Below are 25,563 nucleotides of genomic sequence, written 5' to 3'. Positions count from 1 at the left end.
GATAACACATTTTGCAGATCATAACATGAAGCACCATTAAACGACTTTTATGTTATTCGTGTTGGTAACAATTACAATACTTCATGTTTTTACACGTTGGGTAGCCTATTTCAAGTAGGGAGCACAGTGTCTTTGAATTGAAACAACGTTATATTTGTTACACTAGCTAAATATCCTGTATTAGGCTACTTTTTTGAGGTCTTGTAGTGTCACAGATTGCAGAGTTATGTTCTCCGTCTCTGAGTCCAGGGTAAAGTTCTGGGCGAAAGACGAAGCAAGGATTGCATCAGGAATGCTGGCAGTTTTCCTCCACTCTGCGCAGACAGGGGGTGGGGTGCTCGGTGGAAAGTGGGAGGAGGAAAAAAAAAAAAAAAAAAAAAGGGGGATTTGGGAATATTCTTTGTCCTCACCCCGCAGTAGGCTGCAGCACACAACTGGAGAAGGACGCAGGCTCTCCACAGGAAAGAAGAAGAAGAAGAAGAAAAAAAACTGGATGGCTTGATATTAGAACGGGAGGGCTTTATTTTAATAAAGGGAAAACAAGCTCTTGAAATAAGCGACAACTTCGAGGAGCCGTCGGGCGGAAGCAGAGAACCCCAAATCACAACTGAAGGTAAGATAACACGCAAACATTAGAGCGCCTAGCGTTAGGTAGCGGTTTAGCTTTTGCTAACAATAGTGCGTTGGCTGAAGTTATAGCTTTAACTTTAGCGCCGGGATAACCGTGAGTTGCTTTTAAGGTTTCTGGGGTGATTTCGGCGTTTTAATAACCCGTTTCCACAAAGCCAGGGTCGGTAAATGTATTGTTTTAACACCAACTTCACGTTTAGTTCACGCGGACAAGCTGGCTGGACGCAGCGCCAATTAAATCATCCAAATTGATTTCATTATGAGGAATACTTTGATTTCTGGTAAATTGGCGCAGCATTTGTCGTCATTAGCACCACATGCCGTGTAATTCTGCTGGTATGCAGAACATTTGGCTAATTTGATTGGGCATGACTATATCTACTGGATTTGGTGATGGAGGAACGCGCAGGGACCATGTCTCTCCCACCCCCGTGCCCCCCACCGTCTACAAAATATGTTATGGAGAATAGCCATGTTGTGTGTGTGTTTTTTATTCTTTTTCTTTTTAGCTTAAAGCACTAGGCTACTCTAGTCACTAGTTGACTTTGTCCAAACAATGTGGCGCAGCTGTGTAGCCTACACCGTTAGCTTAATTATCCATCGATTTGTGGCTGTGCTGTGTGGAAGCATGTGGAGCGGCGCGGTGACGCTATCCAGATAGCCACGCGGAGGTTTTTTTTTTTTTTTTTTTTTTTTTTTTAATGCTCCGTTCAAATTGGATGAATTTTAGTTTTTCCATTTGATATTAGTGTTCAAATATACTGCTTTATCAGAGCTAGGTCTACTCCTAATTTTCTCTGCTTTCATTTATTTTTTTATTTCAAATGCAGACTCAAGAACTTGAGTAACGTTACCAGTAATGAGGTTTTATGGTATTATGGCTCCTGGTGATACGAAGGGCGGATTAGTGTATTCTTCCCTAGTCCAGCGGAAGTCACTCCCTTAGTTTGACACACATGTCGGTCATTTTTATGGGGTTTTTCCCCCGTAAGCTCGGGGCCTCTTAGCTTTAGGGCTTTGGGATAAGGGAGGGATAACCATAACTAGCCTCCCAGATGTGAGAGCCACAATAGCCCCTCTGTTCTGCAGTGTTGAGGCTGCAGCATTATTTTGGTCCTTACTTGGAAACCGACTGATTTCTTTGGAGTGCCACAGATAGGCTGAGGCTGCCTCAGTAGATGGACCATGAAATCGACATACACTGAAGTAAGAGAGTAAAAAGACTTAAACATAATTGATTGGCACGTTTTTTGTGGGCTAGCCTATATCTCATAGAATTTTCTTTTTTTTTTTTAAATGTGTTTTACACATTAATTTAGGTTGGGACTGATACATTCACATAGGCCTATAATTGTCTAGTAAGTGACAATACAGTAAATTAGTTTTGAGGTAGTAGAAATTTCAGTCCTCAATATATCAACAATGTTAGTTTGTGTGAAAGATGATAAGCCAATGCATTTTTATCAGATTTTAAATTAACCGTACCTGTATCATCTGTGGCCACTATGGTTATATTAAGTTATACTAAGTTATCTTCGGTGTCAGGTGTGGCTAAGTGGATGTTTCAAGACCAAACACAGTATACACACCCTCACAAATCCTGCTGCTTACTTGAGTCAGCCAGTGATGAAATGTGATCGTAGCCAAGTGCATGATCTAATGCTTTCATCACTGTTCTGTGAAACTACACAAATGCTGTTGCAGTTCCTCTGACGCACATAACCAATCCAAGGTGCGTGCCAGCCTTAACACTAGACAATGGGAATGACAACAGTTAGAATATTTTAGTTAGGAGTTACAGGCTTCAGCTTGAAGTTTAGATTGAATGTTAGATTAGCTGTCTCTGTGTGTTTTTCTATTTTTATTTATTTTTTTAAAGCAAGGCAGCACTACAGAAAGTCAAAGGATTATTTTTATTATAACAGCGGTAGTCTTTGTGAGCAATAAACAACAACTATGTATGGGACATTTGTGGAGAAATATGCAGGAATTAGTTTCACAGCATACTGACATTACCGATGAAGACAGCAGAGCCCTGACGCACAACTCTCTTAAGGGTCTCTACTGGAGCATTTGGGGGGTGGTGTATCATCTGTAAGGGCTTTCAGTGCTAGTTCATTGGATTGTTTGACAGTACATGGTCTCTTATCCCCCTTATTTAATGTTTTTCAGTCGATGCATTTCTTTAATCAAAACTGCGAACTGACAAATTAAAAGTTCATTGCAGATTTGAGATGTACACATTCTGATCGATGAGTGCCTTGTGGACTAGCCAGAGCCTCCTCTGCAGCGATGTGGAGGAAGGTCTGGCAATTCGAGACTTAACTTCGCAGAAGTGCACACAATTGCGTGGTAGTGTAGATCTAACGGTATTGTTAGTATTCTTAATTCTAATTTTCAAAAAAGGAACTCGGTTAATGACTTTGCTGCCTAAAGCCGCCTACACATTTCCCCTTTGCTAGGTAACAACCGCTGTTATCTCATTGGTTGTGCTTTCGAAAGGTCAGCGGCAACTTGGTCAAAGTTGGAAATAATTTAAAGTTTGAGCGCAAAGCAGCAAATCGGAGAAGTGCGCGACGCCAGGGGTACCGCAGCGCATAATTGGGCGGCACCACTCTCCCCACTAGGAAATCAATGGAACGGCCAGCACAAAGCGGTTTTGCCACCTTTCGTGTGTAGGCAGCTTAAGTCCTGGGAGTGACTGAAGAACCGGTACTACGGAGGCCAACGCTGGGCTTTGTGTTTTAGGTTGCTGGTTGATGAGGTGAAGCTTAAAAGCAGGTTTTTTAACTATTAGGGCTGGGGGGAAAAAAATCGATTTGATTTAAAAAAAAAAAAAAAAAAAAAAAAAAAAAAAAATCGAGTTGGTAGGTCAAATCGATTTTTTTTTTTTTTTTTTTTTATCCAAATACAGTATAAATAATTTGGATGTTAAACAATCTTTGTTGCACACTGCACAGTGACTTTTCCCTTAGAGAAAGGGTTTGCCTTTGCAATTTTGTTTGTTGATGCACGTTAATTAAATACAATAAATATATTTAAAATAGGTTTGTTTTAAATGGAAGGGGGGGGGAATCAAATCGTAAATCAAGTTTTTTTTTTTTTTTTTAAAAAAAAATCGCAGAAATCTTTTTAGGGAAACAAATCGCCCAGCTCTAGTAACTATATGAAAATGTCCTATTTACACAGACTATTTGTTTGACTCCATATTGCATTAACGATTCATTTAGAGTTGAAGCAAGCAAGATTGTTAAAGCAGCTGCCCTTGAAACTGAGGAAACACTACAACTTAAATTTAGACACTACAACAGCCATCTAACAAGTATAGGTATTTGGTGTCGTTATCTGGTTAATAATTTGGTTTGGTGAAAACATGTTCTTAAACCTGCAGATGTTCAGAGTTGTCATTCTTGGACTTTTAGTTCACCATCATTGACAGTTTGTGATCAAATTGGTTATCTCATTTGCATCTTTTATTCACATTCAGCTACTTCCTTTATGAAGTTTGTCACTTTGCATTTTGGCTTACAATGAAATTTAGAATTTCAACAATTACTAAACATTGGATTTAGATTTGAGTGGACAAAAAACATTCCAAACAGGCCTGAAAGCCTGTCATCATTGGTCTATGATGACATGCACCTTGTTGATCTAAAAGACAATTCAATATGTAAAAGTAGTGAAAGTCTTAAAATGAGAGCTGGAATGATATAAATCTACAAAATCACAACCACACTGTAGCTTATTTACTTTGCTCAAGCCTGGTAGTTTATGGTAGTGTGTAATTACTCAGCATAAGTTATGAGGTTGGTCACAGATGGTGTGAAACCACAGAAGCTCTTCATTGCCTCTTTTGTTTTTTACTATCGGCCCTGTTTTGACAATCTTTAGAGCAGCCTAAAGTCTTTATACATTTTAGCTTAGAAATACTAAGCTATTAAAATAATTGTTGCCATGATTTTATAAATGATGTTTTAATGTTACACATGGGCTACCTGTGGCACAGTGACTCCTTTTTAGGGGTTAACTATCTGTGTGTGGCTACCTTAGTGACCACCTTACCTTTATGCCAGTAAACGTATCGGTGGGGATTTATATTTGCTAATATGTTAGAATTAGAGATGTTCCGATACGGTATCTGCTCCGATACTGCCTAAAATGCTGGTATTGGTATCGGGAAGTACTGGAGTTTATGCACCGATCTGATACCACGTAATGAAGCCCTAAAGAAAATCTACGTTAAAGTAGTTTGTTCTTTTTCCGTTATGACTGACTGTCAAACTGGAAAATAAACTCAGTATCGGGCGATACGCAAGTTCAGGTATCTGAATCAGCATGTGGAGGCAAGCTCTAGTTAGAATTATGTTAAGACACTTACATTTAAGAAAAATTTACAATTTGGAGGCCCTCCCTGCAGTAACTCTGAGGAACCCTTCGGGATCTCTGCTTTGGAGTATTAAACCATGACTAGACATTTCTAGGGCTGTGCTCAATTGAAGAAATTCTTAGTCGACTAACACTCATTCAATTGTATCGACTAATCGATTAGTTGATTTAATCGACAGATCTGTAAATCTGAGTTTCTCTGCAAAGAGTCCTGCAAAAGCACCACTTTAATTCTTGTGTATACCAGAGATGTGCTCGTACGTTTCTTGGAAATAAGTCATTCAGCATGAAAAAAGCATCAAACATGACTAATCAACTAAAAGAAATCTAAGTTGACTAAGACCAAAACGACCGATTAATCAACAGTCCTAGACATTTCACACATTTGGTTCCAACTTGAATGTTTGGTCTCTGAACACTACAGCTCATAACGGGTTTAATGTTTAGTGTGATATGCCTCAAGCACCACTCCGCTAACATGATTTCACTTGATTCTTTAGTTGGCTGTCTGGTTGTTGTTGCGTGATTTGGTAATGGCATCAGGATCGTTGCCTGAGCATGCCCTTTGTGACTGCAGTGGTGGTTGATCTGGGAAGGCTGAGCCTTCCTACAGTGACACAATGGCTCCATCTTGTGGCTCCCTGGTGCAAGAACACAGTCAATATGAGCAATGGTGAAATGCAATGTACCAAAATTATTAACTCAGTTAATTTAGGTTGATCATTATATTGGGTTTTAATGAAAATTTTTGAATATATTTAAATTTGAAGTCATTGAAATATCTTCTGTATCGTCTGTATCATTCTTAATAGTGTTTGCGAACAATCATATCTGTGAAATGCTGTCCTTCATACGGCATATTGATTTGTTATGAATATTGATTTGTAGTTGAGACCAATTTTCTGCAGTGACTGCTAAATATTACCTTCCACATGCTCTTTTACTGTCAGTGAGCACTTTCTTGGTAAATGCATTTAAAAGTGACATCATCTTGGCATCTCCCCTCCTTTTCTGCACAGGTTTGAGAGCCTCCCTTTTACTGCAGAGGCAAAAATGAGCTGGAGTTTCCTCACGCGCCTGTTGGACGAGATTTCCAACCACTCAACCTTCGTGGGCAAAATCTGGCTCACCCTCCTCATCGTCTTTCGCATCGTGCTGACTGCCGTCGGGGGCGAGTCAATCTACTACGATGAACAGAGTAAATTTGTGTGTAACACGCAGCAACCCGGTTGCGAGAACGTGTGCTACGATGCGTTTGCGCCGCTGTCGCACATTCGCTTCTGGGTGTTCCAGGTGATCATGATCACCACCCCCACCATCATGTACCTTGGCTTTGCTATGCATAAGATTGCCCGCATGGAGGACGATGACTACCGGCCGCGGGGCAGGAAGAGGATGCCGATAGTGAGCCGCGGTGCCAACCGGGACTACGAGGAAGCGGAGGATAATGGGGAGGAGGACCCCATGATCCTGGAGGAGATTGAGCCGGAGAAGGAAAAGGAAGTCGCGGAGAAGCCCAGCAAAAAGCACGACGGGCGCCGTCGCATCAAGCGCGACGGCCTGATGAAGGTCTACGTGTTTCAGCTGCTGTCGCGGGCCATCTTTGAGGCCTCGTTCCTGTTTGGACAGTACGTCCTTTATGGGCTGGAGGTGGTCCCGTCGTACGTATGCACGCGCTCCCCTTGCCCGCACACGGTGGATTGCTTCGTCTCGCGCCCCACAGAGAAAACCATCTTCCTGCTCATTATGTACGCCGTCAGCGCCCTGTGTCTGCTCTTCACCATGTTGGAGATCCTTCACCTCGGCATCAGCGGCATCCGGGACTGCTTTTGCGCACCGCGGCCTCAGCCGCCCACCCCCCGTCACCCAGCTCTGTCCAGCCAGAGGTCCTCCATCTGCCGCCAGCCGTCTGCACCCCCGGGCTACCACACGGCTGTGAAGAAGGACCCGTCGGGGAAAATGGGCTTCAGGGACAACCTGGGAGACTCGGGCCGCGAGTCGTTTGGCGACGAGGCTTCATCGCGGGAGCTGGAGAGGCTGCGAAGACACCTGAAACTGGCTCAGCAGCATCTGGACCTGGCGTACCAAAATGAGGAGAGCAGCCCGTCGCGCAGCAGCAGCCCAGAGTCCAACGGAACCGCGGTTGAGCAGAATAGATTAAACTTTGCCCAGGAGAAGCAGAGCAGTACATGTGAGAAAGGTGAGGCCCCAAACCTTTTCATCCTCTTCATAAGTTTGTTGTATGTATGTGTGTATATATATACACACACACACACACACACACACACACACACACACACACACACACACACACACACACACAAAATGCTTTACTGACACTATCTCTCTGTTTACAGGTCTTCGTGCATAGGTTCTCATGAGACCAGCTGACACAAGACTAAAATTTACATCGGTGACATAAGGGAATCAAAGTGTGTGTATGTGTGTGACGTGACCTTGCTTGAGGTGGATGAAGTCAGCCCAAGCCTTCCTGCATTACGGCCAGTTGTGGTGGGACAAAGAGGAGAGCGGTCGTCTCAACCAGCAATACTTGAGACGCCTGTCTGAAGATCCAAAGTGCTTACAAACTACCGTTGTGCGGCAAGAACGGTTAAGCTTATCATGTACTTCTCCCTCAGGGCAGCTAATAACTGTAATTTTTTTCTTTACTTTCATCTGTATGTGTATATATATATATTTTTGTATTACGGGAGAATTTGTCCTCTTTTGGAAGTTCACAGTGAATACATCTCAAGTTTGCCTTAGATATAAACTGTTTTATGGCATTTTGTAACGGTATGGCCAAGCCAGTTGTAGTGCAAAGAACATGTTTACACCGTAGAAAATTACTTTTGTGAGGAAGTGGATCTCAGGAGTGAGATGCAAAACAAAGGTTAATGGACAAGGCACCACTCAAAACGGTACTAGAGTTATTGTCATGCTGATGAAGACATTTTGAGTTAATTTTCATACAAAGGTTTCTCTCAAGTGTGTCACTTTTTGTTGTTTTTTTTTTATAGTTTTTGACAATGTTGGCACTGCACCGGTCAACATTCCCAAGCCTGGTGCTTTGATGGTAACTGGAACACACTTGGGGTGCCTCTGTCCAAAGGAATAAACAAACCTGGGTAATGCTTGAAAAACATAACTTTTGATATTGTCTTGTATCGTTTAAACATGTATTTGATACTGCTCTTTATTTTTGTATTAGTGAGTATTGTTGTATTGAAAAGAGGCTACTGTCACTGTGGCAGACATGATTTAATTTTAAAACAACATTCTCGGTCTGCTGTCTTAGTTCCCTGATGCCTGTCCGTGGACGTGCATTCTTTTAGTTCAACTGTTTTCTGTTTCTTTTTTCAGTAAATTTCACCAAAAAAAAAAAATCAATAACCTGCAACTGAGTTTTGACACATTGTCTCAGACCAGCAAACGTTCCCTTTTTCCGTACAAACCTGGATTTGATTGTATCATTTGTTAAAATAAGGGAAAATACTGTTGTGTACCATGTGCTGATTTTTTTTTTTTTTTTTTTTTTTATCGATGTTCCAGAATCTCATTGAGGGTTGTAAAACAACATAATCATTTCAATGCCTTGAACGTGCTGTGAGATGCCATCTTTTGTATGCTGAATCATACCCACAGTGCCACATTAGTGCCAACTCAAATATTGTCATCTCAAGTTCTTTTGGAACAATGCTTTTTGTACTTTTTATACTTTTTGTATTGATAGTTATTTGTGGTTAGTTTTTAAAATAAATTTTCCAACAAAAACACTGGGGTTTGAGTCTGGTTTTATTACCCATTATAAATTTTACCTAAATGCTAAAGCGTAGGTTCCGTTGTAATGGTTAGGGAAAAAAAAAATTAAAGTCTCTTTTGAGTTTGCAATTCAGCCACCATTAACACTACTTGCTGAGGGACTTATTCAGAAGCTGCACTTTGATTAGAAATTAGCAGAAAATAGTTACTCCTACAAAAAACACAATCCATCCATGGCAGTGTCAATTTGTCAAATGTAATATCTGCAGTCCAATATATTGATTTTACTTATTTTGTCAGATAATCCGTATATTCTTGGCATCAAACTGAAACACATGTCACAATTCTTTAAATGTAATGACATGTTTCCTTTATAGGGTGGTTTAAGTTTTAAATCTGTGTGTAGCAGGCAGTGACTGTAGCAGGATGTAAACAAAACTACAGTGACCCCTAGTGGCAGTAATATCTACAGTGGTAATGCTACACCACTGGTGCAGTTTGACCTGCAGCTTCTGAGAACACTAAGGATTAGGAGACCATTTTGTTCCAGGAAACACCTTAAACCAAAGCTAAACTAATGACAGAGCTACAGCCCCCTATTGGTTGTATTACAGTGGCGGCTTGTCAATAGAGGGCGCTGGGGCGCCGCCCCCATCAAAATTCCATAAATATAAATGCATATAAAAATGAAATAAAAAATGAAAAATAAAATAGTTTACTCATAACTGGTAGTAAGAGCCTCAGCATTTAATACAAACTGGCTTTAATCGGTTAACTATTTCCTATGTTTCAATATGTTTCCTCCGGTTTCTTGGCTGCAGCATAGGGCTGCAGGGACGCCGGCCAAATGGATGTGTATGTGAGTCCTTTAACTTTCGGCCAGCATGTGACCTGAAGCTGGTCTCTAATTGGTTTCTTAAAAATTCTCCTCCGGACGCACCTCGCTCCGTCCCTGGCGAATCAGAATTGGAGACATGTTATTTTATCCAATCTGATTGGTTCTCAACACCTGTCATTCAACTCTTCCCCCGGCCGCTACTGGAGAGAGAAGGTGGACACAATAGTAGCGCCAGCAGGTAGCTCTTGTGTTGCTGAAATGGTCTAACCACTTTGATTAAAGTAGGAAACTAGCAACAATAAACAAGGAGAGATTCGTGAAAGAGAAGTTATACAACATGAATGCCGACCCCGTCCAAACGGCGGTGAATTGCATATTCCGGTGAGTTATCTTAGCTGCTAGCTAGCTAACAGCAAATTACTACTATCGGTGTTGATAACCTTGAGAATTGTTGCTTGATTTGTGTTTTAAAGCCAGTCTACCAAACTGATTTTGATTACCATACTGAATCATTTAGTTTAGCCATGCTAGATTTCTGGTAAAAGATTATTTTGCATAATCTCAAGTTTTAAAGTAGTACTGGTCGTTGGTGCAATTTGTTTCATGCCCGAGCTACGAGTTAAATGAAGACAGGAAAAAAAATAACCCTACAGTTAAGTCAAGTTACTCTGTTGTGAGTTATAAAAAACTCAGTGAGTCACTATCTTATTATGTTTGTAACTTGAATCTTGAAAGCTCTTTTTAAATACATAGTTGTTTAAATAAAGTTGTGCTGGTTGTTTTGCCCAGTTTCAAAGTACTGCTTTGTATTTATTTGCCCCCACCACCAAAAATAAGTGCCCCCCCAAAAATAATTATCACCAGCCGCCACTGTTGTATTAAGTTTCATGTTCGGCTTGATCAAAGTGGAAGACTATCTCACTGGTTTGTTTGTGGACCTGCTGCTGTAACCAGATCATATTTGGTATTTTTACTTCATAAATGACTTACTTGTGTTTAACTTTCTGAATATAGGACGGAGTGCTACCACAAACGAAGGGCAGATCTTGTTGGCTTCAATGTGGTTCACAGTTACAGGGGCTCAGTTTTAGCATTAAAAAAAAAAATAACGTGGATCATGAGCAAATTGTATTATTTTCTAATAATAATAAATGGAGACTTGAGAACAGCAGTAACATATTCATGTTATAGGATTAATGACAAATATAAGACAGTTGAATCCTGCTCAACTTTAATATCATGCAGGATGTTTTATAAAATGGCGTTTATATGAATACGCAGCTCAGACAGTTTAGCCTACTTTGTTAGACTTCTATTACAACTGTTGAGATTTGCAATTAGAATTTCCACTCCACTCAACTTCCATTCCATTTTTATAGTTCAATATCTTCTAAAGTTAAACCTTAAAATGTTTTTTTTTTTGACTTATAAAGGAAACAAGATAAACAAATAGCTCCCAACACTGCAACAGTCAGTAGAGCAAATGTGGTGGTGAGTCCGATCTCGGCATCACTGGTAGAGAGCTTCATACCCAGGAAGCTCACCGTATTGGGAGCGGGCGTGATCGGCTCACTCGTTGCTGTAGAAAAGACACAAAGGTTGTCATGTTAGTAATACTAACTATAAATCTAAACCATTTTTGTTTTACACATTCTAAATGTGGGAACAGAAAACCTAAAGTGACCTAAATCTAAAGTTTTTCTACTATTGAATGGTGTTTTTACAGAAATAATGACGTTTTATGGGGGAAATGCTTATTTGCTTTCTTGCCAAGAGTTAGATGAAGATCAATAGCACACCCATGTCTGTCTGTTTAACATGGAGCTACAGACAGCAGGCGGTTAGCTTTAGTTTAGCATAAAGACTGAGAGCACGAGGAAGCAGCTAGCCTGGCTCGCTCCAAAGGGAACAAAATCTACCTACCAGCACCTCTAAGCTCAGTAATTAACACGTTATATATTTTGTTTAAGAAGATGACAACAAGACTCTTGACTAAGAAATAGTCTAACGCATAACCTCCGTTTATTTTTACTTATGATTTTGTACAGATTAAAAAGATACAACATTGTAATTAGTGAGCTTTAAAGGTGATGGTTACTTTTGGACAAAGCCAGCTGCTAGCTGTTTAAGCCTGCTTTCAGTCTTTTAGCTAAGCTTAGCTAACTGTCTACCAGCTCCAGCTCGATACTTAACAGACAGATATGAGCGTAGTATTTTCTCATCTAACTCTAAAATGTTGCACTGTTCCTTTAGGCCTTAACAAAATTAGGCTTACTGCAGTAACTCCTATGGGCTTACTAGCAACATTGGTCAGTATAGCACAATACATTTTAGGTTTGTACACTGTACGTCAATGGTTTTCAAAGTGGGGTCCGGGGACTCCCAGGGGTCCTTGAGGGGGTATAATTTATTTTCACAATAATTTTATCCATAAGTAACACAATGACAGAATGTATGACTATGTTGGTAATTTTTTCTTTTTTTTAGTTTATTTAGCAGGACAATGTGCAGTTACATTAAAAAGATGGCTGCACCAGATTTAGCATTATGCTACTTTCCATCTGTAGTCCTCATGGCTAATGGCTGTCATACACTTTCTGTGATAAAACAATCTTCACAATCTTATTGTGGTCCATGGTCTAATTTGTGTCAGTTTAGGGCTCTTTGACGTGAAAAAGTTTGGGAACCACTGCTGTACGTTACGTCATCGATTTACGTTATTGATTGGGTGCGGCTCTTAGTTCCAACTGTCAGTTTATGAGTTCATCAACGTACGTTCGGGCACAGAGTTCAAGCACTCATGGGGTCCCATGGCGGGGTCGGGGAATCCGTTGCAGTTGATGATGGTGGAGTAGAGGGCGACAGAAGTCTTGGCAACTCGAGGCAGTTTAGGGTCTGAGCGATTGACGTAGAAAAGGCCAAATCTCTCTGAAAAGCCAGTGGCCCACTCTAGGTTGTCCATCAGTGACCAAGCTGTGTAACCACGGATATCCACGTTATCTAGCAAGTATGCTGGGAGGAGAAAATGAACACCTTTAGGAATGCAAAATTCTTGTTTTATATACTAGGAACATTATTTGGTGAAACAGAAGGATTACCATGGACCAAACTGTATCCACTACTTAGAGATACTTTACTTGAGATATTGTCAATGATCTATATTAAAAATATACAATGGAAGTTGTGCTTTGATACCTTTCAGCACCTGGTTGATGTATTTTTCATAGTAGTAGCTCCTATGAATATCATTAAGGTCAATAGGTCCCCGCTCTGACATGCCATTTTCTGTGATGATAATACGTGGATTTCCATACTCTTTCTTAATGAAGTTTAATATCCGGCGGAATCCAAACGGAGAGACCTTCAGCCAGGATGAGCCTGAATCCAGCCAGGTACGATCAGCTATTGTTCCTGCACCCCTAAGAAGATCCAATCAGTGACTTTTTTTTTTTTTTTTTTGTTCACAAAAATTAAGATACTACATCTTCAGCACATCACCTTGTGATCATGTATGACTTGCTTACCTATCAGCATCATAATGCTGAAGGTTTCCATAGTTCACAGGGAATGCCAGGACAGTGGTGTAATGGTTGAACCCAAAATAATCATAGGTACCCTTAATCCTCTTAATCTCCTCAGGAGTGAATTCAGGCAGCCTGGAGAGATTGAATCAAACTAATTCAATTTAACTGATAAATGCATACATTTTCCATTATTTTTTTTTAAATTTTTTTCAGACTTAAATGTGAGTTTTCATAATACCGAGATTTAGAAAGACCAGCAGCTAAGCTTCGCTCTCGAATGATTGTCTTCATCATGTTGCTGTAGTCTCCGTTAAAAACAGGATGGGCAAACCAGCCAATGTAGAACTGCACAAGGAGACACACAACAGCTATTAGAGACCTAAACAACTATTGCCCTACATGTATATTATAAAATGTGTGTACAAAAGAAGAGTCTGCAAACAGTAAGTTGTGTAAAAGTATCTCTGTTTTTGTTTTTGTCGTACCTGCACCACACGTCTTGCAGCATCGATGTCTTCCTGCTTATAGGGATTTCTGGGTTCTGACCAGTCAGAGTTGATGGTGATAGAGATAATTCCTTTCTGTTTGGCCCGGTACGTGTCATTGTAGAGATGCCAGGCCTCAGCGTGAGCTTTAAGCAGGTTGTGACCCACAATGTAGGGCAGAGTGCCTGGTCGGAAACTGATCCCTGAGCACACACAAGGAGGAACAGACATATTTACAGACATATTTATTTGTTTAGCTATATGCTTTTTGTCATTGTGGTTTAAAAAGGTCAGATTAAGGATTGTAGTACATAAAATAACACTGAATGATGTAGAAAATGAGTTCCATTTTGTTTTCTATTGTCCTTTTTATCGTGAGCAACGTGATTTTTATTTTTTTTGTTTTGTAGGATAAAAGCAGAGATTGATTTGGTAAATATGGATGATGCTCAAAGATTGAGATGGCTGTTCACATATGAAACCTATAGATTGGCTAATTATTTAGATAAAGCCTGGGAGAAGAGGAAAAAAGCTCTTTATCGAGTGTATAGATGAGAACTAGTTGTTTGTGTGTGGTATGTGTGTATGTGTATATACATGTATGTATGTGTATGTCTATATATTTGTATTCATGTATTTGTTCGAAGGATTTGTATATGCAACGGGAAGATGTTTGAATAAGTGAATTTGTGGTGTCTTGTAATCCCATGTGGGATGGGCCAAGATGTTTGGCATGACACAGAAATAAAATATAACTAACTAACACACTGTTTTCTCACTCCATGACCATGCAATACTGTTTTGATAACATTTCTTGTTTTAACCTGTTTTTCACACCAAACAAGTGAACATACATTAATGTGACGTAGGAGTGTGAGATGAATAACATTATGTAAAAGAGAACCTGGGGCAGCTGCTCCATAGCCGTGGCCTATATTGGCTATATTGTACGGCTCGTTAATAGTGATCCAAAATTTCACTTTGTGGCCAAGACGGCTAAAGATGAGGTCCGCATAATCCCTGAATTTGACAATAATAGTCTCATTCTCCCAGCCACCAACATCCTGGAGAGCTTGTGGAAGGTCCCAGTGGTAGAGAGTGATCTGACAACAAAGGAAAAGCAGTTACAGTTTACCAAATTAAGCAACTTTCCATTTCAAATAATTGTTTGAGATGCTGGTAAGAATTACACATACATGGGGTTGGATGTTTGCTGCAAGCAGTGCATCCACCAATCTGTGGTAGTAGTTGAGTCCAGCCTCATTGATGTGCTTGGTGGTGCCATCAGGAAGCACCCTCGGCCAGGATATGGAGAAACGATAATGTGTCACCTTAAGTTGCTTCAGTATAGCAACATCCTCTTCTACTTTATTGTAACTGTCGCAGGCTATGTCACCATTGTCATCATTGTACACTCGGAGAGGAGTGTGAGCAAACTTGTCCCAGATGCTAAGACCTTTTCCATCTGCTCTCCATCCCCCTTCAATCTGGAGAGAGTAAATGTAAAACAGAGATTTAAATAGAAAACAACAGAGTAAGGAATGTGTGTGCAATTTCCCAATCCAGCATTAATAAAGGGGCTTCATCGAAACGGTTACCTGGTATGATGCCGTTGCAGTACTCCACATAAAATCTTTGCGGAAATGTCCATAAAGTTGCTTCTCATCATCAGGTGTAGGGAAACCATTGTCCTTTATGACTTGGTAGAAGAAATGAGCTGAATACTTTGGTGTTCTCGGCCGGTTTGGGTTAGTAAAGTCCACATGGTGCAGCCCAAATCCAACTTTGTACCCACTGAGCCACTCAAAAGAATCCATTAAAGATGTTGCTATGTATCCTTTCAACTTCACACCATCAAGATCATAGGCTGTTAATAAAACATACACACACAAATAAATGACCAAGACTAAAAATCTAAAAAGTCATGACAATCATAATATTTATATTAGCAAATGTATTTATGTCAGTGCACCTTTCAGAGCCTCATCAACATAGGTCTTGTAATAAAATACTCTGGCAGAGTCATCCCAAGTTGTCTTTGAGTCTGTCGCAACTCCATTCTCAGTTATGTAAATCTCTGGATCTCCATACTCCTCTTTGATCCAGTTAAGGAGTCTTCTCAAGCCCCATGCTGCAGCTCTCTGGTTACTGATGGCAGTAGTTGGTGAATCACTTTCCTCAGCTTCTGACAAGTCCCGGTCATATTCATAAGATTGAGGGGCAAGCCTTAATGTAGCATGGCTTACTATCTTCGTAGTGTAATGATTTACACAGAACACGTCAGCAGTTCCCTTGATGAAGCTCTTTTCTTCTTCAGTGAAGGAAGGCAGTCTTGTCTCTGTAAGACCCTGGAGTTCACTTTTGTTTCCAACTTGCCACTTCATTGCATCAGGATAGTCCCCGTTCTTGAAAATGGGGTGTGCAAACCAGCCCAGTTGGAACTGCAGAGCGCGGTCAGCAGCCACCACTTCACGGGGAACATGAACATCTTTAGGTTCAATCCAATCAGCATTCAGGGCAATGGATACTAGACCGCCTTGGGATTTGCGATACTTCTCATCGTATGTGTGGTAAGCCTTGGCGTGTGCTTTTATAAGGTTGTGTGCAACTCTGTATGGTGCAATTCCTGGATTCTTAACATTTGGTGGGATTTGTCCAAGTCCATATCCTGACCATGCAATTGTGTGAGGCTGGTTGAAGGTCATCCAAAATGTCACTCTGTTGCCAAAGGTGGCAAAGCAGAAGTCACAAAAGTCGTTAAAAATATGAATCATCTCTACATTGTCCCAGCCACCGAGGTCTTGTAAAGCTTGAGGAAGGTCCCAGTGGTAGAGTGTCACCATGGGAGTGATGTTATATACTAAGAGGCCATTAATGAGTCTATTGTAGTAGTCAACACCTTTCTGGTTCAGTGAGGTGCGCCGACCATCAGGAAAGATCCTGGACCAGGACAAAGAGAATCTGTACGACTTTACCCTCAGAGCTCGCAGCATGTAGAAGTCTTCATCCAGTCTGTGGTAGCTGTCACAGGCCACATCTCCATTGGCATTGCCAGGTTTTTGAGTGAATGTATCCCAGAAGCTGGGCCCCTTCCCATCAGCATTCCAGCCACCTTCAATCTGGTAAGCAGAAGATGATACTCCCCAATTGAATCCTTGTGGGAAAGTGCCGTAGTGGTACACTTTTCTCTGGAAGTTAGACTGGTGTGAGAATTTCTCCCAGACAACCTTAGATTTAGACGGAACCTCTGAGGATGGTAAAGCAGTTGGCTGGCGGGTAAGTTGCATCTGTGCCCCTTTAAGAACATCCCCTTTTAGTGACCCAAATCCATTTTGCTTGATGACCTCAGAGTAGAAATATGCTGATTGTTTTGGGGTTCTTGGTCTGTCTGCTTCTTCGAAATTGACATGGTGAAGACCATATCTTTGGCTGTAGCCTTGTTTTCCCTCAAATCCATCCATGAGTGACTGCACTGTGAATCGCTGCACATCGACTCCATCTAACAATATTGCTACAAAATGGACACAAACAACAGCACATTAAAGTTGAAAATAATTCAATACTGTATAAAAGGTGGTTTTCTTCAGATAAATTCTTTACACTGACCTTTCAGGGCCTCATTGATGTAACTCTTCATGTACTCTATCCTATTGGTGTCATTGAGAGTGTCCCCACTGTACTCAGTAGGCATACCATTCCCAGTAATGTGGATGGGCACTTTGGTAACATTTAAGTATTCTGCAGAAATGTAGTTTAGAAGCCTTCTAAGTCCCCAAGGTATAGAATAGATCCAGTCAGAAGCTGTAGAGGACCATGACGGGTCCACATGTGCCTGGAAGTCGCCTACCCCCTGAGGACCAGGGGTGCAACCACCAACACTGTTGTTGACCAACCGGGAGGTGTAGTGGTTTAATCCCAAAAAGTCAGCTGTTCCACGTATCCTCTGGCTCTCTTCAGTAGTGAAAACTGGAAGTCTTGCTGGATCAGAGAGGGGACACTCATTTCTTTTCTGTTCAATCTGAGTCTTGAGTATTGCAGGATAATCTCCATTTACAAAGATGGGATGTGCAAACCAGCCCAGCATGAACTGCAGGTAGCGATCTGCAGCTGCTATGTCTTCAGGTGTGGAGGGGTCCATGGGCTCAGCCCAGTCAGAGTTCAATGCAATGCCTATCTTCCCTCCTTGTGTCTTCCTGTACTTGTCATTGTAGACATGAAAGGCCTCAGCATGAGATTTGAGCATATTGTGAGTGACCTGCAAAGAAAAAGAAATAATGACATTAGTAAATGCAGAACGGCTGTGCATCAACATGTATTTAATATTAATATTGCTCTCACCTGATAGGAGGCAACCACATAGTCTTTTACTCCAGGGGGATGCTCACCAGTGCCATACCCAGCATGGCTCACCACCCAGGGGCTACTGAATGTGTTCCAGGTCTTGACCCTGTCTCCAAACCTGGAGAAGCAGAAGTCTGCATAGTCCTTGAATGCTTCAACAATGGAAGCGTTGGTCCATCCACCATAGTTCTGGAGTGCCTGGGGCAGATCCCAGTGGTAGAGAGTGACAACAGGTTGTATGTCAGACTCAATGAGAGCATTGATCAGCTTGTCATAGTAGTGCACCGCTTTCTCTGATTGACTGCCCCGGTGGCCTGAAGGGAAAATACGGGCCCAGGAGATGGAAAACTGGTAGGTGTTGACATGAAGACCTCGCAGGAGGTAGACATCATAATCCACCTTGTGGTAACTGTCACAAGCAAGATCAGCTGTCTGATTTTCAAAGGCTAGGCCGTCGTGACCAAAACGGTCCCAAATGGTCTCTCCCTTACCATCTTCTACCCAGCCTCCCTCAATCTTGAAGGATTCACTGGAACTGGCCCATTGGAAGCCAGAAGGGAATGATTCATTGAGGAAAAGATCTCGTTCTGTTGTGGACTGGGCCACAAACTTATTCCACACATTCTGATAACTGTTTCTAAATGTTTTAATTCCATTGTATTGTGAAATGCCATGACTATTGGAAAAGAGAGGGACATAAAACAATGTAAACATAAAAGTAACAAACTGTCATTACTGTACATATTAAACTGTACATTTCACCAAGATAAACAGTTACCTGGTTGGGAAATTCTCCACTTCCAGCATAGCCAACATATCCATCATGTCACATCCCACAATATTCAGGTCATTGTTGTTCAATAAGGCTGTGATGAGTGCAAGACAGAGTTACTGACAGTTCTATTATCAGCATTAATGGCATATGCAGAAGTAAAAAGGCACATTCCTTTTTGATATATATATTAAAAAGCACCTGCATCAATGCTAGCAGCTCTGTTAGGCTGTACTTAGCATGATGCATAGCAGATATAGTGACCATTTTCAAACAAAAAACTGGCATGCTCAACTCAATAGTTGTAGGATAATGTTAATGTGTGCCTATCCCAAAATCATACAACTGGCAAATGAAGTTGACACACACATGTTTTAATAATTCACAGCAGAAGGAAACAGGCTTTCCCCAGCATTTTAGCGTTAGTGACCATGATCTCCATCTTAGTTTAGCGTGCTAACATTTCGCTAATTAGCACTAAACTCAAAGTACAGCTGAGGCTGATGGGAATGTCATTAGTTTGGCTGGTATTTGGTCATAAACCAAAGTATTTAAAATAAAGTAAGAACTAAAGTAAAAATTGATTTTGATCTTAAGATGGTGCTAGTTGAAAAGTTAAATGATCACCAAAGTTATTGCAATGTATCCGGAGGGGGACATGCAAATCTGTACCAAATATCATGTCAATCCATCCAATAGTTTCACTCAAAATCCCAAATGTAGGCTGCATGATGGCGGTAGAGAATCACCATTGTCAGTAGGACACATCCTCTGGGCACTGAAGTTTTATACAAAATGTAATGTCAATCCAAACAATAGTTGTTGAGTTATTTCAGTTTTAACCAAAGTGGTGGACTGACTGACATGGCCATCCCTAGAGAGCCATACTGCTAGCATGGCTAAAACTGTTGACATCAGTTATTGATAGTTGACATTAATTAATTTGCAACAAATACTTAATAAATTAGGCGTTATAAACCCTACATTCTTTATCTAACCAATCAACGTTTACAATGTTCTTGCCACAGTCAAGATTAAATGACTGTTCAAACAATATGTATTGCCTGCTAAACACATTGCATTGTGTTGTATGCATTAACTTAGAATTAGAAAACAAGTCCAGGTGTGCCATGAATATGATTTTCCTTGTAAAACTTTACTGGACCATAAAGAAAAGAATTTGCACTGATCACTGCCATATGATAACACTTTAAATGCCATTATTATTGTACTGTAAAAGTTTATGATATTGCAATTTACAACAGGCTAGCCTTGATATGTCTTGTCAGTAAAACACAGAGGATCATGTTGAAAATATCCAACTTCATGTACAATTCACTAGAATTTATGATTATTAATCATAATAATAATTAATACTCAACAGTACAAGAACCACAGGCGCATTCATCAATTTAAAAAGTGGTCAATTGAATGCAGACTTTCTTTAATTTCATGTGTATAGTTCCTGTTGTAACTGCATTTTGGACTGGTTTACAAAGCACAAAAAGTGATAGTAGTTTATTAGTAAATGATAAGTAGTGTAATTTTGAGAGAGTGTAATTGTTGTTCCATGACATTTACCTTGGACGAAATTGCCAAGAAGCTGGTATTCATAGTAGGGACAACCATGAACAGTCATTTCGTATATCAGGATAGGCAAGTCCCCACTGGACATCTACAACATAACATACATGTGGCTGCATTGGGATACAAAACATGAAATGCAACGTGAAAAGAAACACCCTTGAATGTTTACTGTACCTGTAAGCTGCTCAGCTCCTTTGCAAAGTTTGATGCAGAGGCACAGTTATATTCAATGTGCACTGACAAGAAGTCCATCTGTTCATAATAAAAGATACAGCACAGTAAGCTATCCCACTCATGTCTTTTAATGAAATAAAAAGTGCTTGTTTAAGTTTTATAGCCATAGTGCCGACATTGATACACAATATACCAATGTTATCCAAAAGTGTTGTTGTTTTGCGATGAATGTGTGTCAGAGTAAAGATAAAGGCATGGGCAACAGGTTGCTGACACATAATCTTTGAACACTTAGTGTCAAAGAGTTAAGATAAGGGGAGATATGAAACATTTTCGATAGCTGACAATGCACTTTGTAAAATGCTGAATCAAATAGTAAATAAGGCACCCCCGGGACCTTGCAAAGATGAGACCATCACTCCTAGATCTGTACAAGGAGGATGCTTGACAGCTACCAAGAGGTCGAAAAAAACTTGTTTTGCAGCCTGTCTGTCTGCAGTCTCAACAACAATCAGAACTTTATGGACAACTATTCTAGAGTACGTTGTCTATATACTTCTTGTTTGCAGGGAGATGTGCTTTGAAGGAAGGACCAAGTTGTATATATAAGTGTATTGCTTAATACCACATATTTATTGGTTGAGGCTATTTGTACCCCTGGTACAATTATCAGTATGCTATTTGCACCCCTGCTACAATTAGAAGTGCTATTTGTACCCTGGTGCAATTAGAAATGAATGCTATTAGTACCCCGCCGGTGCACACAGCAATGTGTTCTATTAATACGCCGTCTGGTACAAATATCAATGTATGCTATTTGCACCCCTGTGCATTTACAGTACCTTGGCATATATTTACACACAGTTATCCATACTACTCATGTATTACACCTTTTTGGAATATTAGGGTTAGGGTAAGAATGTCAGGGCGACCTGACATTCTTACCCTAACCATAACCAATCCCACTCCTCTTGCCTAAACCTAACCAACCCAACCAGAGCAGGCATATTCATGAGTCTTCCCCTACCACCCCGCGTTCGCGGGTCTTGACTTGCGCAATGGCATGCAAATTATCCAATCCAAATTTAAAAAAATAAGTTCACCACACAGGGGAATCAAACTCCAAACTCCCATACCAAAGGTAAGCGTAATAACCACTCACCTAGCAGTTCTTTCAGGAAGTTGAACAACTGTTTACCACTTGGTTTCTTCAAGCCTCGGTTGCTAGGTAACCATACTATAAAAATAGGTACTAACTAACAAACAAACGGTTGTATGCTTTCACTGAAGACAGCGCAACTGTAGTATCCATTTTCCGCTAGGAATTCAATTGTTATAAACTTTAGAGACAAAACTTCCCTAATATGCCAGTTTCTGCGGTTCTGGAAGATGAACGTCCGCCATGATTTCGGTGCACGCGAGCAACGTTTTTTTGTTATGTCACAGGGTGTGAATAGCTCAGCTGTGTGGCCGAGGCTATTCGTACCGGGGGTGCAAATAGACACTCCGTTATTATTATTATTACAGGTGGAATTATGACATCCACAAACATGATGGTAAAATGTCCCTTAAATACAATATTGAAAATAATCAACTATTTATGTTGATTTACGGTTTTTCAAATTGTTTTCATTTGGAGCCTAAAAGCAATAGCCCCTACATTTAATAATATAAATGATATAAAGAAAGAAAACGTTTGAAAGATACATATCCATGAGAGACCAGAAGAAGCAGCTTACTGTAGTTGAATCTTTGATCTGGGGAAGAATTTCAACGTCTTTAGCTCTCAACCCGATTGACAAACGTCTCCCTGTGAATGTGTATAAAGACACTCTTAGCACAATGTGATCATAGGACCTTACCATAAGCCTTGATTACTGATGATATTTTGACAAAGCACAAGTTTAAAACAATAAATGAACAATGGCTGCTCAGTTTCAGGGTCCTGGTATTGTGCGTGCTGGCTCACTGTCACACTCTGGCAACGCAAGACTACACTGAACGTGAATAGTGAGACGCGTGAATAGAACCGAGCCATCACTGATGTTATTAGTAACACCTGTGCTTTTCCTACTATGACAAATCTGTATGAAGAAAAAGCCAGTTGGGCCCAGCTTTACATTGGCATGCGTGCTTAGCTTCTTTTATTGATCTCACCTGGACTGATTATTGAGATAGGCATGGTAATCTACACATGTAATCTGTGTCATAAATAATGGGGTGAAGGGTTTCAGATAGAAAAATAACGTTTATCAGTTGGTCATAAAGTAATCTTTTTTTACAAGTTACTTCTCAAGACACATTGAAAATACCTTATATTAGTCAATGTAGTAATGGAAACATTTTTGGAGGATTAAGGGTGACAAGAAATAATGTCTTGCAAACAGAAGCTAAATCAATCAATCATATTTATTCATCTCTTCCTTCTCTTATGAGTCTTACTTACCTTTGTCAGGAAACCGTTGATGGTAGAGCTGGTAAATGTTCTTGTTGAGCTGGAGGATGTTTTGCAAAGGACCGGGAGCACCTGAAGGCTGCCCGTCATGCCAAACCTCATCCAAGTCACTCAGGGTCACCCATGAGTGCACCAGTGCTCCAAACTCCTGGAAGGCAAACTCTGCATACTGCTGAAACATCTTTCCCAGCTCCTGGCTCTCCCAGCCTCCATACCTTGATCTCAGAGTGTCTGGCACTGTGGACCCATGAAGGACGACCAGAGGCTGAAGGCCCACCTCCAGCAGCTCTTTCAGCAGGGTCTGGTAACAGGTAACCACAGCCTGCTGCGGTTGGCTGGGGAGGCCTGTGGGCAGGAGTTGAGCCCATGAGAGTGGCACTTTAAAGTGAGTCAGCCCTCTGATCTGGAGGTGCTCAAAGTACTGTTTAGAGCCTGGAGGTATGAGAAGACTGCAGTCAAATGTGTCCAACACTGCACTGCCTGAGCTTCTCACCAGCTGCTTTGTCAGAGGCCCCGCAACAAGCACGAAGTCCTCCTTTCCATTCAGCTCACTGCTCCGGCAAACATACAGAAAAAAAACATACAAGGAAGCAACCCACATTGGGTACTTCATTGTGGCTTGAAACAGATGGACTGATATTATCATGGGATAGCCGAGCTCTTTTAAAACAATTCTGTTTTATTCTCATTGCATAGTTGCATAACTAAAAGATAATTATCACACGTAAGTGGTGCAAGTTAGTGTTTTATTGCAGCTGTGTGATATGGTCAGAAAGACTCTGGACTCGCACATGGCAAGTGATAAATAACTGCATCCCCCTCTTGTACTCATGTTTGAAGACCATGAAATATGTAGTTACAACATGCTTTAAAAAAATAAAAATGTATTTCCTTAATAGCATGACAGTAAAATGTGAGAGAGAATATAAAGGCTGTTAATTTTAGAGGCCAAAGTGTAAGTTCAAAAATAGTGACAGTTTTGTTTATGAGGAACCTACAGGTGCCCTTTTGAATTCCTTTTACACTTCAACAAACCTTAAATTGGAAATGCTGAGGGAGATGGATTGTCAGTAGAGTAGCTCCCCTTGCTGGTATCTCTTCCACCAGCAATGTTTCTCTTCTTGATCAACATAAGGCCATTAATAATACATATATGTGGTATTAAACAATACACTTAAATATACAACTTGGTCCTTCATTCAAAGCACATCTCCCTGCAAACAAGAAGTGTATAGACAACGTACTCTAGAATAGTTGTCCATAAAGTTCTGATTTTTGTTGCGTGTATGAAGGGGTCAGACTGCACCACTAGTGTTTTTTCGACCTCTTGGTAGCTGTCAAGCATCCTCCTTGTACAGATCTAGAAGTGATGGTCTCATCTTGGCAAGGTCCCGGGGGTGCCTTATTTTCTATTTGATTCAGCATTTTACAAAGTGTATTGTCAGCTATCGAAAATGTTTCATATATCTCCTTATCTTAACTCTTTGACAATAAGGGCCCTATCTTGCACTCAGTGCAGTTGACTTTTTTACACCGATGCATGTATCATTCCTATTTTGCCCCGCGAAGCACAGCGGACTTTTCCCTCCACAGATGCACGCCGTTAAATTGGGGAAAAGAGGAGGCGTGTTCAGACGCAAAGTTCCCTGGTGCTATTTTGCAGTTTCAGAAAACAATTCCGCCACAGACCAGGAAAAACCTGGTCTAAAGTCAGTGGCGCTAGCCTAAAGTCAGTGGCGCGTTATTCAGATGCTATTTTAGGGGCACATGCTTGGCCATAATGTAGCACAGTGCACATGCGCAAACCCTTTGCTTCACTCATCTATACAGATGCAGCAGTTCCCATTTTTGCAAACCATACATAATTCAACATGGCATCATGACTTTGCGTAAACATACACGCCACTTTCCTAAAGCCAAATGGCGTGTTATCTGTACGCATTTTGGGCTATCCACATGTATGTCTACGCTGTATACAGCGAACGTAAATATACATGCCATGTGGCGACGCGAGAACGTGCGGTACTATCGCGAGAACGTCACACGCGTGTAAAAAATAATAATAATAATTGGGAAAGGCTTTAGTAACACAAAAAAAAAATGAAAACAATAAACAGTTGGGTTTACGAAAGAAACATTGGGGAAGGCTTAAAAAAAGAAAATAACCCAAAAATGGTTGAAAAACGCCACACGTGGGACGCAATCCTAGATCTCCTGGGTGTGTTTTACCCATCCACCACCCAAACCAGCCTCCCTCCGCAGACTTATGTCCTTTCATACTACTCACTACGTGAAAATTCACACGTAATGTAGGTCAATGGCAGCTGAACGCCATTGATAAACATGCTAAAAAGCGATTATGCATCTTGATAACACGCCAAAACAGCATACGAATTGGCGTGTCATACATACGCCACTTTATGAGATCAGTCTGCATAATTACAAGGAAAAATATTACTGAAAATGCGCTTCATGTGTTTGGATAGGTCAGGAGCACTTTACAGTACAATCCACAAAAAGCCGCAGCATTCTTTGTGGCTTGTTGTGTTTTACACATTTCCATGAATCATGGATGTGTTGATGACATAAATGAGGAAATATTAAAGGAA

At 40.7% G+C, this 25,563-nt stretch overlaps 2 protein-coding genes across 2 annotated transcripts; one reads left to right on the top strand and one right to left on the bottom strand.

Annotated features, from left to right (window-relative positions):
* Positions 1-403: 403 nt before the first annotated feature.
* gjc4b (gap junction protein gamma 4b) lies at positions 404-8,792 on the top strand. Its single transcript, XM_028590989.1, has 3 exons — positions 404-613; positions 6,036-7,216; positions 7,374-8,792. The coding sequence occupies exons 2-3, from the start codon at positions 6,070-6,072 to the stop codon at positions 7,385-7,387; spliced, it is 1,161 nt and encodes a 386-aa protein (XP_028446790.1). The 5' UTR covers positions 404-613; positions 6,036-6,069; the 3' UTR covers positions 7,388-8,792.
* A 902-nt stretch (positions 8,793-9,694) lies between these two features.
* LOC114563686 (lactase-phlorizin hydrolase) lies at positions 9,695-23,567 on the bottom strand. The gene is made up of 18 exons (XM_028590480.1): positions 22,946-23,567; positions 22,239-22,309; positions 20,500-20,577; positions 20,320-20,413; positions 18,745-18,832; positions 17,964-18,642; positions 17,232-17,880; positions 15,598-17,136; positions 15,224-15,492; positions 14,822-15,112; positions 14,530-14,728; positions 13,626-13,828; positions 13,379-13,485; positions 13,141-13,272; positions 12,812-13,035; positions 12,392-12,628; positions 11,161-11,195; positions 9,695-9,730 (listed from the first exon to the last, which is right to left on the bottom strand). The coding sequence occupies exons 1-18, from the start codon at positions 23,565-23,567 to the stop codon at positions 9,695-9,697; spliced, it is 5,553 nt and encodes a 1,850-aa protein (XP_028446281.1).
* Positions 23,568-25,563: the final 1,996 nt, after the last annotated feature.

This window comes from Perca flavescens, chromosome 11, assembly GCF_004354835.1.
Source record: "Perca flavescens isolate YP-PL-M2 chromosome 11, PFLA_1.0, whole genome shotgun sequence".
Classification (NCBI taxonomy): domain Eukaryota; kingdom Metazoa; phylum Chordata; class Actinopteri; order Perciformes; family Percidae; genus Perca; species Perca flavescens.
Note: the sequence above shows the minus strand (reverse complement) of the source record. Positions and strands in the feature narration are given on the sequence as shown.

Bases quoted from the DNA above. Each gene is read 5' to 3' on its own strand.
- LOC114563686 (XM_028590480.1), bottom strand. From the start codon at position 23,567: ATGAAGTACCCAATGTGGGTTGCTTCCTTGTATGTTTTTTTTCTGTAT. The intron at 22,310-22,945 runs GTAAGTAAGACT...ACACATTCACAG, and splicing joins TCAACGGTTTCCTGACAAAG to GGAGACGTTTGTCAATCGGG. The intron at 13,486-13,625 runs GTACGACAAAAA...CTCCTTGTGCAG, and splicing joins CTGCAAGACGTGTGGTGCAG to TTCTACATTGGCTGGTTTGC.
- gjc4b (XM_028590989.1), top strand. From the start codon at position 6,070: ATGAGCTGGAGTTTCCTCACGCGCCTGTTGGACGAGATTTCCAACCAC.